Source organism: Rattus norvegicus, chromosome 20 (genome assembly GCF_036323735.1).
Source record: "Rattus norvegicus strain BN/NHsdMcwi chromosome 20, GRCr8, whole genome shotgun sequence".
Classification (NCBI taxonomy): Eukaryota; Metazoa; Chordata; class Mammalia; order Rodentia; family Muridae; genus Rattus; species Rattus norvegicus.
Genome location: NC_086038.1, coordinates 8,558,161 through 8,574,388, shown reverse-complemented (window position 1 = coordinate 8,574,388; position 16,228 = coordinate 8,558,161). Strand labels below are relative to the sequence as shown.

Below are 16,228 nucleotides of genomic sequence, written 5' to 3'. Positions count from 1 at the left end.
AAGAAGAGGAAGAAGAGGGGGAGGAGGGGGAAGAGGGGAGGAGAAAGATGGTTTTGGAATGCATGTAACTTTAAAGCATGTTCGTGGGGAACAGTGGGACCAGCACAAGGGGACAGAGTGAATGGAGAGAGATGGAGGGGTAACAACTGAGTATAACACAGCAGCGAACGTACGAAGGAGATTCCATTGTGAAACCTGCTAGTTTAAGCTGACTGAAAATAATTCTTAAAAAGAAAATACACTTAGTGTGTACTGTTTTGCCATCTCTCTGTCAGGGTGACTGTCCTTCTGTTAGTACACAAACATCTGCTTTATCTCTTGTAACAGTTCCAGAGGATAGTAACTCTATTACTGACAGCAGTTGTCTGAAGGAAGGATCTTAGGATGTTTTGTGACAGGACAGAAAGCCTTCCACATTATCTAATCTGTAAGCAAGCCGTGCCACAGGTTATGCTCTTGTGAAAGACTCTACCCACAAGTTTGTAGCAGTGGCTTCCAGCACTGTGTAGTGCCATCTGTTTTCCCACAGTCTTCTCAGCAGCGGGTATTTGTAGTTTTATCAAAATGATAAGCAAGTCATGGTCTTTTGCTGGGCGGTGACTGGTGCCCGTGGTCCCAGCACTCAGGTGTCTGAACCGGAGCGAAGTTCCTGGGCTATGGAGTCAGTTCCAGGCCAGTTAACGCCATAGAGCAAGATCCTGTGACTAATTCATCTGTCCATCCCCGCAACACACACACACACACACACACACACACACACACACACACACACACACACACATACACACACACACACACACACACACACAGGTTATTTACATAGTGAAGGCACCGTGGCTGTTTTTGATTGGTGTTACGATTAGGCTGTGGTGGCTCAAGGTTTGGAAGGCCTTGTCTTTAGTGCAGCAGTGTTAGAGTTGGGGCTCCCAGAAGGTGATTAAGTCCATTCATCCTGAGAAGGGTTTATTGGGAGGCTCTGGAACAGGAAGAACCGGGCCAGTTGGAGGAAGCAGGTGACTGTGGCAGCCCTGGAAGGGTCCGTCTTGTGGTAGCCCTGCCCCTCTCTCTGTGGTGCTGCTTCTGGTCACCAGGCAGTAAATAGCTGTGCCCTGCTCATACCAGTCTATTCCTAGTAGTTCTGCTGTGAAGTATTATGCCCACCACAGGCTCAGAAATGATAAATTCAGTCAGCCATGGACTGAAGTGACTGAAACTGGGACTCAGAGAAAACTTCACTTCCTTATGTCAACTATCTTAAGTCTCCAGTGGAAATGCTGACTAATACAGCATGGACATGTGTCACAGAGGAGGAAAATGCTGACTAATACAGCATGGACACGAGTCACAGAGAAGGAAAATGCTGACTAATGCTCTCCTCTTTTGGCCTAACTCTGTATGTTACTCAAGTTTCTATGTATGTACCTGCTCACAGTTCATGTTTATAACACCAGTATATACTTAGCTATACATGCAACTATAATGTGGGCACACTGTCACGGAAGAGAAAAATGCTGAACAATAAAACACGAACACACTGGTCATAGAGCGGAAGCCTGAGTTGGCCTGGGAAGACCCCTCCTAGAACAGTAGTTCTCAACTGGGGCACCTTTGCCTCCCGGTGGGCATTTGGCAGTGTCTGGGAATCCTTCTGAAGGAGAAGGTTATTGCTAGAATATGGTGATCAGAAAGACTGACAGATGTCCTGGAGTGTCCTGGACAGTTCCTCATAGCCCAATGGCCATCCCTGCCGAGGCCAAGAAACTCACTTGGGGAAGACTGCACTAATCCCGTGTTGAGTTGGGGAAGGCCGCACCAATCCCGTGTTGAGTTAGTGTCTTTGGTTAAAGTGGGGAAATAGAGGAGCCATGGGAATGGGTTCCAGCAAAAGCCAGTGTCAGGTGAGGATCAGCTGGATAGAGAAGAAACAAGTCAAACCAAAGGAAGCCTCAGGTGTGGAACCTGGGACGCTAGGAGCGCCTCGGTGCCGGTTGCCAGAGCCCGTCTCAGCTAGTTGTGGAATTAATGCTTAGGGAGATGGCAGTATTCTCTGTGCAGTTGCGCCTGCTTTGCTTTTCTATAGTGAACTCCCTAATTCATTCCTGGTGCCAGAATTATATTGAATTTTGGAATTAAAATCTCTCAACTAGTATCAAACACGTGGTTTATTTCCTCGCTCTGAAACATTAATCTCTCAGCTCTATCCTGAAATCCTGTCTGTTCGCTTAGCCATTGTACTACTGCTCAGAAAATGTTGGCATTTCCCAGTACAGTCAAAGTGTTCCTTATTCATCTGTGTGCTAGGCCCTGGGCACGAAGCAGAGCTACAGGGAGTATTCGGTACACAGCCTGGCCCTAGCGGAGTGTAGCGCTTAGTAGGATTGTTAATAGACGGTTATTACAGGAGAAGGAATATTTGTAAGCCGTGATAATGGGAAGGAAGAAAGTGCAGTTAGGCTTAAGGTACAGCAGGAATGCTGTTTAAACTGGGAAGTCAGGGAGGATTTAAAGATGTTTTCATGGAGACCTAAGTGACATCAGGAGTTGTGTCAAAAGAGGAAAGCATCTAAGTGGCCCAGCTGGAAAAGCCTCGAGGAGGACACACTTGGCCTGTTCCGAGAGAATGAAGTTGTGTGTGAGAATGGCAGCTAGGAGGTAGAGGTCACCCTGATCAGTCTGTCAGGCCAGGAGAGGGTCACAACCTGACGTTGTTATCACAGTGCGGGCATTGGTGAAGATGTTAAACGGGGTTTGAAAAACCTCGGCACCTCCTTGGAAAGTAGATGGTGGCGAGGTAGAGGCTGTGGTGAGGAGGTTGGGAGAGCAGGTGAAAGGCCCTTCTGGTGGCAAGGGGAGGTGTGTAAAGATGGTGGCAGTGCATTAGAAGTGAGTGCCTGTTTGTAAGGCCCCTAAGGAGCATTGTTAATGCGTAATTCAGAGCTGAAGAGAGATCGCCCCGGGAGAAACTAAGAGCTGCTTTCAGATGTCGGAAGCCATGAGACCGATGAGAGCCCTAGAGACAGAGTGCAGGAGAGTGCAGAAGAGGACAGGGGCCCAACAGGGTTGAGTCAGAAGTGCATATACACATTCCTTTGACCTCCTCAAAGGAAATGGGGGGAGGGCAGCCAGCCAGTGGAGAGTGAAAGGCGTGCTTCCATGGAGGGGCAGGATGCTGACCTCTGGCTTTGCTGAGGAGTCAGGTAGGAGAGGAGGGAGTCACGTGCAGCTCTCCGTGCGTTGGTAATCAGGGCATTAGGGTGTGGAAGCCATGCACGGTGGGTTAGAGAAGTAAAGCTCAGCATTATAGTGTTACACATGTCTGAGGACGATTCCTGCAGTAGTGTTTATAGCACCAAGAATACAAAAAAGAAAGTCATGAAGACTGTGTGGTATACAGGCGTTTGCATGTGCTTCCAGCGTTAGGAGGCAGAGGCAAGAGTTTGAGGCTAGCCTGGACTGTAGGTAAAGACCCAGCCTCAAAAATACTTGTGTCCCTATAAAGTCCTGGAAAAAATGGCTCTACAGAAGACAGAATTAATTATCATACTTCTTTTGTTAGTAAACTTACATATGTGTAAGAGTGTTTGTATGGAATCATGTATACTTACCAAACTTCAATACTGATAACTTTAGGAACAACGAGGAGCTAAGAAGAGGGGGACATAGCAGCAGAACTGTCTTTGGTGATGCTTGCTATATCATTATTACTATATGTGTGTGTGCGTGTATGTGTATATGCACTTGCTTGTGCATGCTGTCCTAGTCAGTGTTCTGTTGCTATGAAGAGACACTATGACCACACTGACTCTTACAAAGGAGAGCATTTAATTCAGGCTGCCTTACAGTTCAGAGCCTCAGTCCTCGGTCATCCCAGTGGGAAGTGTGATGGCATGCAGGCAGACATGGTGCTGGAGAGGAGCTGAGAGGTCTCTGTCTGGATCCATAGGCAGCAGGAAGAGAGGAGAGACTGGGCCTGGTTTGAGCATTTGGAAACTTTAAAGCCCACTCTCAGTTGACAGACTTCCTTCAATAAGGCCACACCCACATTAACAAGGCCACACCCACTCTAACAAGACCACACCCACTCTAACAAGGCCACACCCACTCTAACAAGGCCACACCCACTCTAACAAGGCCACACCCACTCTAACAAGGCCACACCCCTAATACCTGTCAAGTAGTGCCACTTCTTAATGACCACGCATTCAAATCTTTGAGCTTACCGGGGCATTCCTGTTCAAGGCACCACTCATGCTATTCTGGAGCCTGAAGCCCGGGTCTTGTGCATACTCATCAAGCGCTCTACCACTGAACCGCATCTAGCCCTCATTTTTAATTTAAAACGGAGTTGAATTTTAAAATGTTTGAGAGGGGAGGTATTGGGAAAGAAACAGGCCAATAACTTTTGAGAAACTGTGCTGTGAAGACAGCCTGGAAGCTGGACCTGACTATGCTTGGTGTGGATCACAGGGCAAGGGAACGGATCCAAGAAGCTGAGGTTGAAGCAGGGCGAAAGACAGCCAGTGGCATAAGACCCGCCTCCATTTTGTGTAATAGGCACAGGGAAGAGGGCAAGTATAGTTCTAGAGGGTGCCAGCCAGGAGCTGGTTTCTGGTTTCCTCTAGGCTTGGGAACAGTCTTACCTGGAGAGTGACGGACAGAGGTGGAGGCCACACAGGTAAGGGAACAGGTAGCTGTACACAAGGTTCCCGGGAGCTGTGGAATGTCAGGCAGGGTTGGCCAGTGGCCTGACGCTGGCGGGAGGGTTGCAACACTTGACTGTTGCTACAAGCAAGGGTGGTGTTCAACGGGCGAGTGTCCAGTGCATAGATGGTGGCAAAGGGGGCAAATGGAGACCTCTGCAAAGGTACGGAAAGCGAGTCCCGAGCCGCTGCTGCTCGCCGTGACGGCCGGCCCTTCTAGCCAGCCCTGCTGCTGCTGACCTAGCTTTGTAGCTCCTGGGGTATTAGGGAGAAGCTGAGGGAAACCTGTGTCTACTCAGCAGCTGCCACAGAAGCAAAGTAAGAAAAGTAGGTTTAACCGAAGACCCATCCTGTGCCACGATGATTCTCGTCCTGCAAGCATGGCTGGTAGGCTTGGAGGTTCTGAGAAACTGTTTTGAATGCTGTTATGGGCAACTACTCATTACTAGTTTATGTTGTCATCTTAGAGAAGACAGGTGCATACGGCTAGTTTACTGCAGCCATATGCTTTTTAAGTATACCTTCCGTACAGAGTTGGGGCTGAAGGAGTGCAGCTTGCACCTTAATCTTTGGAGGTTTGGGGCTTATTATTTTATTTTTCTGTGTTTGGAGACAGGGTCTCAATATATAATCCAGGCTGGCCTTGAACTCATGATCCTCATGCCTCTGCTGTGTCTGCCTCACTGCGCTTGGTGGCCTAAAGCAGGTTTTGTTGTTGTTGGTTGGTGGGTTGTATTTAAATGTAAAACACTGCCCTTTATATCTTTGTGAGTCCTTAGTGATAAAATAGTTTTATTCTGGACTTCAAGACTGTGAAGTAATAACTCTTCTGTAGTTAGAGTAGTGCCAATAGAAGCCATTTCTGCTGTCAGAGAGCAAGATGCTTGTGAGAAATTGTCTACCTCAGTCTGTTAGTACTGTGACAGCAGGCAGGCCGTGTAGACAGCAGAATGAACAGGGCACACGCTAGGCGCCGCTAGCCTCAGAAACTGCTCCGGGTCAAGAAGGCAGGAGTGTTTCAGTGCTGCCAGTGGCTCTCATAAGTGAGTGCATTATCTCACACTGCACTCCGAGGTCTCACAGGAGACGCAGCCATTGTACTATAAATGTTCACTAATGAACTGTCCACATGTAAAATTAATTCTCATTCAAACATTGATCCCTGAGGAAGAATACCCTTGTCCATCCCATCAGGCACAGCACTGCACTCAATTGTAAAATTAAATGGCAGGTTTTTATAAACTTCAGGAAATAAGGATTCTATGAAAGCAAGAAAATTGTAGTTACAGAACTATGGGGCTCACATGCAGAGCCATTGACAAAACAAATTCCGGCAATGCTAGACCAACAAACAGCTGAATACAGGAAAAATCGACCAAGATGATGGTACATAGACCTTAATAAAAGTTGAGAGGGGCTGGGGATTTAGCTCAGTGGTAGAGCGCTTACCTAGGAAGCGCAAGGCCCTGGGTTCAGTCCCCAGCTCCAAAAAAAGAACCAAAAAAAAAAAAAAAAAAAAGTTAAGAGAATGTTGATGATGTCCAGGCAGTTTTGAGAGAACACTCCTTATGTAGGTGTGCCGGAGGAAGTGCCGGAGGAAGTGCCGGAAGACTGTAGCAGGGAATGTACCAACCTCTTATGCTACCATTTTGGTTACATGCAGCTGATGCTCTTGTCTTTTGTTAACAGAAGAGAAAATATACATGAATCTGTTTCGAACTTACCGAATCCTTCTTCACATTCACAATTGAATTTGACCCCATTGGAAGAGTGTTCACCTTCAGAATTGTCTTTCTAAACTAATAAGAACTGCCCGCTAATTGGCCATGCTTGCCTTATGTGTCTCTCTGTCCACTTTCTCCAGTTTGCTGCTAAGGAACAGCAGCAGCAGTCACTGGGCCGCCAGTTTGGAAGGTGGTGACTCGTCCTCAGTACAGTTGTCTGGTAGCCACTGAGCCAGAGAAAGAGCGGGAAGACAGTAGAGTCTTCCTGAAGAGTGGCTAACGCTTGCCTTGAGCTTTCATCTTGGTGGAAGAACTCGCTGACGGCCACGAGTTAAATGGAAAGGCATTTCACGAATCGGGTTCTAGTTTCGGGTGGGAATACAGCAGCATTGTTTCGGAAGCCGTTGTTTCTTTGCCCAGAGCCGAGATGCTCCCCGAACTCCAAGATGAGTACGGTTTGGAGCGTCGACTCCATTTGAAGAGAGAAGCGTGTGTCTGCAGCTCTCCTAGCCTCCATTGCCCACTGGGAGTTCTGCAGGCTCAGTCTCCATGTCGAGGCTGCTTGCTGCTTTCAATCCAGCCCAGGCTCTGGAAGCCCGTGGATGATGGTTCTTTTTAGATTTTTTTCCCCAAGTCTTAGAATCTTGGAAACACCCGAAGGTTATGTTGTTGTCAGGTAATTTGTTGTTTTGGGACTTTTGAAATATGTATAAAAGAACATACATTGGTGGAAACTGTAATGTTGTTGATTATCCGGTAGCTTCCAATAATAAGCAAGTTGTAACAAAATCAGATTTTTAAAAAGATGTGAGAAGCAAGTGTGTACCTCCCAGCCATGCTCTAAATGGCTCTCATTCATTATGGTTCACATTTACATTCATGCTTCCCTCCAACTCAGGGCAGAATATTTATCTGTGCAATTTAAGTGGCAACACGGTAGTTAAGTGCATAATTTAAAGTTGCTGGCATTCCCGTTAATTTTTCTGTTATTGAAAAAGTTCATCCCCCTGAGAAAGGTTGACTTAGTCATTCTGTAGTTTGGATCACTCCCTTGAGCCAACACGAAGACACTAGCAGGATTCCTGGGGCTGTCCCCAGACCTGTGTAGTGGGCCCGCAGCTGTGTGCTGCTCTTGAGTGGGAGTGGGACTGACACCTCCGTTTCGTGGCACGTCAGGGACTCGGCTTGCCTATCGAGCTAGCTGTAGTGGCTTTTTGTTTGCTTGTTTGTTTGTTTGTTTGTTTTTGAGGCTGTTTCTCTGTTGCTGCTCTGGAACTCACTCTTAGATCAGGCTGTCCCAGAGCTCAGAAAGCTGCCTGCCTCTGCCTCTCAAATGCTGGGATTCTGGGTGAGCGTGCGTCACCACCACTGTCTAGCAGCTAAGCAAAGGTTTCAATTTACATTGCTCTACGGATTCTATTCTGAAATTCTGACCATAAACACTATATAGTCTGTGTGTTTAGAAATGTATTTTCATTAAAAATAAACAATCTGTTTCTTGTTTTTCTTTTCTATATCATAGAAAAATCAATATGTTGTTATTTTCCCCCTTTAACTTGCATCCAGCCACCTTAAAGGTATAGTTTTTAGGCTATATATTTAAAAAACTTGAAAATGTATGGAATGAAGCAAGAACTCAGGTATGTCACATACGTTGTAAAATTTTAGAAAGTGTTGAATTGGAGTTATCTGTAACTCTGGTGTTTTATGTTCCATTGTAAAACTGTAGAACGCTACTCTCAAGTTGGAACTGCATTTAGTTAATGCTATGAAAGGAAAAAGAGAGTTCTGAGATCATTTCTTGGAAAGCTTTGACCTTGCTCTCAATGAAGGTGAAACGGGATGGAGATAAAGAGGAATTATGTGACCAAGGAGGAGAGTGCGGCGGGTGGGCTGGGCGGCGGGCGAGGGCTGAAGGAGGAGCGGCAGAGGCATTTTCCCAATGCTATTTCTGTCTCAGTGCCTGGTCTCACTGGTTCCAGTGCTGCCCCTGGAATTACTAGATTCTCTCTTCTAGGATGAGGAGTCCTGCTATCTTCAGTTCTAAACTCGCACAAAATCTCCATGTTGTTCTCAAAATTTTACCCCAGATCAAGGGGACTTTTACCTTGACAGAATTCATTATCTTCCCTCCCTCCCTCCCTCCCTCCCTCCCTCCCTCCCTCCCTCCCTCCCTCCCATATCTTCCTTCCTCCCTTGCTTCATTCAAAATCTGCTAAGACCTTGCTCTCTGATACTCACCTCCTATGGATTAGGGATGTAACACATATGGAATTTGGAGTCCATTGACATTTTTATGCCCAGACTCAGAAGATTTCAGCATAGTAAAGAACACAAACAACCTTAGAAGGCAGCGTTGCTCAAAAACCCACTTGTGTCACATGTGAAGGAGTTACACACATGTAGTAAATGTCAGGCTCAAGTGTGCCATAGTCGTTGTTGTTGTGCCTTTAAACCGTCATAGTTACAGCTGCTTCAGTTGTCCTGCTGTCCAGGCCATCCTAAGCCCTGTGCAAACATCTCTTCTTTATACTTCTTTCCGAGTGGGCTAGCCTGCTGCTTGATGACGGTGGGTGGTCCTTCATTGCTGCCCAGCTCAGTCCTAAAGGACGTAGTTTCTGACATTAGGATGATTTTCTCATACAAGGGTTTCAAGTCTTTGTTTACCCTAAGTTTGTTGGTAAATTCATTCATTCAGAGTCTATTACATTTCTTTGTTACTACACATTTTCTTAGGTGTTCTAAAATATATTGCTAAACTATATCACTAGTGTGAAGTCCTGCTGTTTTTTTCTGATTATTTCTGATAGTGTTTATAGCAGACCACATATTTTATATTATCTGGAATATTTGAAAGAAACCAAAATTTCAGCCTTAGCCTTTTGAAGAGGCTATGTATCTACCCTGCTGACTTGGTGGAAGCTTATGTAAGACCTGCTAGATTTTTTGTTTTAATTCTCAAATGGTAGACTAAAGGCTCTAGGAGTCAAGGAATGCTGGTCAAAGTTGTTTCAGTGACCAAGCTGCCTCCTTCAAACCAAGTCAGCATCTACAAAGGATGGCGCTTCTGCCACTGTCCAGGGCCAGCTTCTGCTGTCAGCATCTCCTGCCATGGTGTGATCTTGCTTTTCTTCTGCCCGATTCATTCCTAGTGTCTGGTGGCTTTTCCTAACACATAACAACAGCTAATGTCAGAGTCGCGTTGATGACCGTTAAACAATCATGCAGCTGTAGAACTCCTGCATTTCTTATCCAGACTCCCCCGACCCCAGCTTGTTCTTGTCTACTTGAAGGTTCTTATTCCACCAAGAGGTTCTTTTAGCTCATCCTCCATCTGGAGTACTTGAATGCTTCTGTAATACTCTGTAGTGGGTTCCACCAGAGCATTTCATGCAGCCCCGCCATTCATCCCACCATGCTGTGTGCCTTCTCTTTGCATCTGAGCCCAAGTTTGCTGGACACTGCTTTGGCCTCTGGTGTGGATACTGCTGTGGGCTCTGGTGTAGACACTGCTGTGGGTTCCAGTGTGGACACTGCTGTGGGCTCCAGTTTGGTTGGCCTGAGGATGAGAAAGTTGGAAAATGACCTGCGTATAAGCAGAGCTAAAGGCCTTTACTGCATCTTCATCATAAGCCAAATGCTCGCTCCTGACTTAGCAGATCCCTGCTTTGTGTGGTCCATAGACTGACCTAGTTCATAGTGCAGTTGTTACTTTGATTTGATTTGATTCAGCTTTTGATATTTTAAATGCTTTTTATGTAAATACATGGGGAGAGAATAATAAAAGGCAGCTAATAATATCTGCCTTTTGGTCCCCCTGCCTCCCAATCTGCCCTCCCTTCTTCTGCTTGTCTTAATCTTGCTTTCTGTATATCCAGCTTGGACCTTACTGATTTCCGCCTTTGGGTTTTCACAAAATGCAAGCTTATATTACCTCCCACAGGAAAACTTGCTCGTGGCCCTTCTTTATCTGTTCCATGAAATACTAGATTCCTAGCATCCAACGACATAGCAGCGTGAGGAGGGCACAGTCCATGTGAACTCACTGCTCTGCCCTCAGTTTGCACACCTTGGGAATGGAGAAGGCAATGGTGACCCTGCAGGAGATTTACAGCAAGCCTTGGCACATACTGATGGCTCTGTAAGTGTCAGATCCATGCTTCACTGCTGGGTTCATTGTCTGCGGACGCCTTAAGCTCCATCCAAAGCAGACTGTCTAGAGAGTCCAAGATCGCACTATGTGACTTCATGAGTCTGTGTCTTTTTTTTTTAAAGGATTTTATTTACTTATATGTATGTATATGAGTACACCGTCGCTGTCCTCAGACACACCAGAAGAGGGCATGACAGATGGCTGTGAGCCACCATGTGGTTGCTGGGAATTGAACTCAGGACATCTGGAAGAGCAGCCAGTGCTCTTAACCACTGAGCCATCTCTCCAGCCCTGAGTCTGTGTCTTTAAGCAGGATGAGCTCTTTGTCCAGAGAGAACTTCACCCACTGATACTGCATTGCCTTCCGAAGAGGACTCTTCTGACTGGTCTGTCTGCGTGAGCTGAGTTTCCTAGGAGCAAAGGTTCAGCCAAATACAGACAGCACAAAAGTCTTCATAGAAATTATGTTCTAGTAGGGAAAGGCAGGCAGTAAACAAACAAACAAAAAGAAGTGCACATGGCAGAGGGTGTAGGATATTCAAGGGGGTGGAGTTGGCAGTTTCTAGTAGGCGTGGCGTCTTCCTAAATATGACATTTAAAGGTGAAGACTTGAAGAGATTAGTAACTAAGCTAGTGTGGCGAGGTTCCAGGGTGGGATAGTGACAGTGTCAGGTGCTCCCCGACAGGAAAGGTGTGCTCTTACAGTAGAGGCCACCAGGGACAGAGCAGGAGGAGAGGAAGTGACTGGAGGTTACTAAATGTGCCCTGAGATCACTCTTACAGGAGCACGGGCTGTAACGGGTTCGGGTGGGGTGGGGAGCACACGGACATTCCCATAACTTAGCTCTGCAGAGACCGTGCTCTCCACAGAGCGATTTCCCTTCTCCAGGGAGCTGTCTTCACCACTTCCTCTGCTGACTGCTCCACCCACTGACTTCTCACCGTGTTCCTCCTCTTCAGGTGGAATCCTGAGCTAATGTCAGGGACTTAAGATGCTGCTCTCCAGAGCAGGCTCCGGGGTGTCCGTGTGCAGGTGTGACCTTTCCTGACACTTGGGAGTGTCACACCGGAGCAGACAGAGCTGATACTTGGTGAGAGCGCCTCTGTGCCAGCCCAGAACTGGCCACTCCTGTCCGTTATCCATTGCACCCAAGAGCTACTTGGGGACAGCTTTGTAAAGGCATTAGAGTTGGCATCTGGGACTTGCGACAACTCTCCCAGCACCTGCTTTTTCTCCCCAGCTTTGATAGCTCTTTAGAATGCCTAGACATGCTTTATGGCCACCTCTGTAGTGCCAGGCACATTTATGGAACCGGGCATTAAAGGAGTCCCATCGCAGCTTGTTTTTTCCAGCATATCATGAACTCAGGTTAAGAAGATAGCCCTCGGGGCTGGAGAGATGGCTCAGTGGTTAAGAGCACTGACTGCTCTTCCAGAGGTCCAGAGTTCAATTCCCAGCAACCACATGGTGGCTCACAACCATCTGTAATGGTATCTGATGCTCTTTTCTGGTGTGTCTGAAGACAGCTACAGTGTAATCATATACATAAAATAAATAAATCTTTAAAAAAAAAAAAAAGAAGATAGCCCTCACTTTTAAATCACAAGACTAGCGTTTGGGAGAAAAAGAACCCCAGTTCAGTGGCAACCCTTTTGAGGATTTGAACCCTTCTGATTTCTTGGTCCCTTTGCCTAGGTTCTGTTGTCTTTGGCGGTTATTGATTTCCCTCGTCCGTCTGTGATATCTGCCCGGCTGTGTGCACGTCCTGAGGAATTTATTGCTCATCTTTTGCCCTGTTCTCTTTAGAGGAATCCCGTGTCAAACTTGTAGCCCTTCTATCAAGTTACAGCAATTTAAAGGCAGATTGTGCTCTTGGCCTAACCGTGTTGGCAATGACCCTTAGCAGTGATTGAATGCTAGCTTTCAGGTAAATGTGTTGCTCTGGTGTTTGCCTTCGGTGTACGGAACTCACTTCTTATTTACGTACCTCTAGGGAGAGATGAATGCCCGAACTGGGCAAAAGAGAAATTCTGCTGTGAAATTGCTCTATTCTTTTTTTAAGCTGACATCTAGAAATGCACTATTTTAAAAATGTGAACTTTGTAGGCACATTTCCATTTTAAAAGAGGAAAAATGACTTTTTAAAATGTGAGGGGTAAAACTCGAAGAGAAAGCTTTTTTTTTTTTTTTTTTTTTTTTTAAAAAGGGCTCTAACCTGACAAGAGAACAGGAAGAAATGATTACTGATCATTCCAATTTCCAGTAAATTACAAAGCATACGTAATCATCTTTGAAGAGAGATGATTCCTATGGCCCCCTTCATGCTGCCTTCATAGGGAAGTGTGTAAATGAGGGAAATGAATCGTTTCAGCCTGGAAAATCTATACCATTTTGGAGAGTGAAAGTGAGTGAAATTGAAATAATTCTATCATTCTTTACTGAAAATAAAACGCAAATGTTTTCGATGTGTTTCTAGAGGATAGTATACTTACAGTTGGCTGCAGAGAAACATTTTTGAATCAGGGATAACTAAATGAATGCCAAAAGGAAAGGGGTAGGCTGTCGAAATGGTTCAGTGGTTAGAGCATGGACAGCGCTTGCTCAGGATCCAGGTTCAGTTCCCAGCGGTCATGTGGTCTAGTTTTAGGGAATCCACTGTTGCTTTTGGCCTCCATGTTCACCAGGTGCAATTTGTGCACATACATACAAGGAAGCCAACACTTGTGAAATTAAGCAAAATCTCTTAGTGTTTTATATTGCAAAATTTGAAATAGTAAAAATGGCTAAAAAATTGAAAATACTGCTTGATTCATATATTAACTTAAAACAGATTTCTTTTTTTTTTTTTTTTTGGTTCTTTTTTTCGGAGCTGGGGACCGAACCCAGGGCCTTGCGCTTCCTAGGCAAGCGCTCTACCACTGAGCTAAATCCCCAACCCCAAAACAGATTTCTTTAAAACCTGAAATACTGTAGGTAATATATGACAGCAAAACCAATTCTATTAAGGAGTTTTCATTGTTAAGGAGGCAGATTAGATCTTAAGCAAACAGCTGAAGAGAGAGAAGTCTCTGGCTTAGCATGTGATAAGTGTGTATAAGGGAAATCTCTGACTTAGCATGTGATAAGTGTGTATAAGGGAAATCTCTGACTTAGCATGTGGTAAGTGTGTTTAAGGGAAGTCTCTGACTTAGCATGTTGATAAGTGTGTATAAGGGAAGTCTCTGACTTAGCATGTGATAAGTGTGTATAAGAGAAGTCTCTGACTTAGCATGTGATAAGTGTGTATAAGGGAAGTCTCTGACTTAGCATGTTGATAAGTGTGTATAAGGGAAGTCTCTGACTTAGCATGTTGATAAGTGTGTTTAAGGGAAGTCTCTGACTTAGCATGTTGATAAGTGTGTATAAGGGAAATCTCTGGCTTAGCATGTGATAAGTGTGTTTAAGGGAAGTCTCTGACTTAGTATGTGATAAGTGTGTTTAAGGGAAGTCTCTGACTTAGCATGTTGATAAGTGTGTATAAGGGAAGTCTCTGGCTTAGCATGTGATAAGTGTGTTTAAGGGAAGTCTCTGACTTAGCATGTGATAAGTGTGTTTAAGGGAAGTCTCTGACTTAGCATGTGATAAGTGTGTTTAAGGGAAGTCTCTGACTTAGTATGTGATAAGTGTGTATAAGGGAAATCTCTGACTTAGCATGTGGTAAGTGTGTTTAAGGGAAGTCTCTGACTTAGCATGTGATAAGTGTGTTTAAGGGAAGTCTCTGACTTAGCATGTTGATAAGTGTGTTTAAGGGAAGTCTCTGACTTAGCATGTTGATAAGTGTGTTTAAGGGAAATCTCTGACTTAGCATGTTGATAAGTGTGTATAAGGGAAATCTCTGGCTTAGCATGTGATAAGTGTGTTTAAGGGAAGTCTCTGACTTAGCATGTGATAAGTGTGTTTAAGGGAAGTCTCTGACTTAGCATGTGATAAGTGTGTTTAAGGGAAGTCTCTGACTTAGCATGTGATAAGTGTGTTTAAGGGAAATCTCTGACTTAGCATGTGATAAGTGTGTTTAAGGGAAGTCTCTGACTTAGCATGTGATAAGTGTGTTTAAGGGAAGTCTCTGACTTAGCATGTTGATAAGTGTGTATAAGGGAAGTCTCTGGCTTAGCATGTGATAAGTGTGTATAAGGGAAGTCTCTGACTTAGCATGTGATAAGTGTGTTTAAGGGAAGTCTCTGACTTAGCATGTTGATAAGTGTGTTTAAGGGAAGTCTCTGACTTAGCATGTGGTAAGTGTGTTTAAGGGAAGTCTCTGACTTAGCATGTGATAAGTGTGTATAAGGGAAGTCTCTGACTTAGCATGTGATAAGTGTGTTTAAGGGAAGTCTCTGACTTAGCATGTGATATGTGTGTTTAAGGGAAGTCTCTGACTTAGCATGTGATAAGTGTGTTTAAGGGAAGTCTCTGACTTAGCATGTTGATAAGTGTGTATAAGGGAAGTCTCTGACTTAGCATGTGATATGTGTGTTTAAGGGAAGTCTCTGACTTAGCATGTGATATGTGTGTTTAAGGGAAGTCTCTGACTTAGCATGTGATAAGTGTGTATAAGGGAAGTCTCTGACTTAGCATGTGATAAGTGTGTTTAAGGGAAGTCTCTGACTTAGCATGTGATAAGTGTGTTTAAGGGAAGTCTCTGACTTAGCATGTGATATGTGTGTTTAAGGGAAGTCTCTGACTTAGCATGTGATATGTGTGTTTAAGGGAAGTCTCTGACTTAGCATGTGATAAGTGTGTATAAGGGAAGTCTCTGACTTAGCATGTGATAAGTGTGTATAAGGGAAATCTCTGACTTAGCATGTTGATAAGTGTGTTTAAGGGAAGTCTCTGACTTAGCATGTGGTAAGTGTGTTTAAGGGAAGTCTCTGACTTAGCATGTTGATAAGTGTGTATAAGGGAAGTCTCTGACTTAGCATGTTGATAAGTGTGTATAAGGGAAGTCTCTGACTTAGCATGTGATAAGTGTGTATAAGGGAAGTCTCTGACTTAGCATGTTGATAAGTGTGTATAAGGGAAGTCTCTGACTTAGCATGTTGATAAGTGTGTATAAGGGAAGTCTCTGACTTAGCATGTGATATGTGTGTTTAAGGGAAGTCTCTGACTTAGCATGTGATAAGTGTGTATAAGGGAAGTCTCTGACTTAGCATGTGATAAGTGTGTATAAGGGAAATCTCTGACTTAGCATGTTGATAAGTGTGTTTAAGGGAAGTCTCTGACTTAGCATGTGGTAAGTGTGTTTAAGGGAAGTCTCTGACTTAGCATGTTGATAAGTGTGTATAAGGGAAGTCTCTGACTTAGCATGTTGATAAGTGTGTATAAGGGAAGTCTCTGGCTTAGCATGTGATAAGTGTGTATAAGGGAAGTCTCTGACTTAGCATGTGATATGTGTGTTTAAGGGAAGTCTCTGACTTAGCATGTTAATAAGTGTGTATAAGGGAAGTCTCTGACTTAGCATGTATGTGATAAGTGTGTATAAGAGAAGTTTGGGATTTGTTGAGAGGGCTGGGAGGATCTCTCCAAACAACCTTTTTTATGAAATCTACATCAAGACTAAAGAAGATAGGAGGAAGTGAGGTGGGGAGAGGAGGAGAGGTACAGGAGGAGGAGGAGG

General features: G+C 44.8%; 1 protein-coding gene across 8 annotated transcripts in view; it reads left to right on the top strand.

The window, feature by feature from the left end:
* The window catches only part of Btbd9 (BTB domain containing 9), a 357,625-nt gene that overhangs the window by 71,049 nt on the left and 270,348 nt on the right, over positions 1 to 16,228 (top strand). The window contains exon 6 of one of the 8 annotated variants that reach the window (XM_063279039.1): positions 6,390 to 16,228. This exon is cut by the window's right edge and continues 18,737 nt beyond it. The exons of the other annotated variants lie outside the window; for them this stretch is intronic. Coding sequence (XP_063135109.1) covers positions 6,390 to 6,498 — 109 coding nt within the window. The 3' untranslated portion in view covers positions 6,499 to 16,228. The remainder of the gene's footprint in view (positions 1 to 6,389) is intronic. 8 annotated transcript variants of the gene reach the window in all.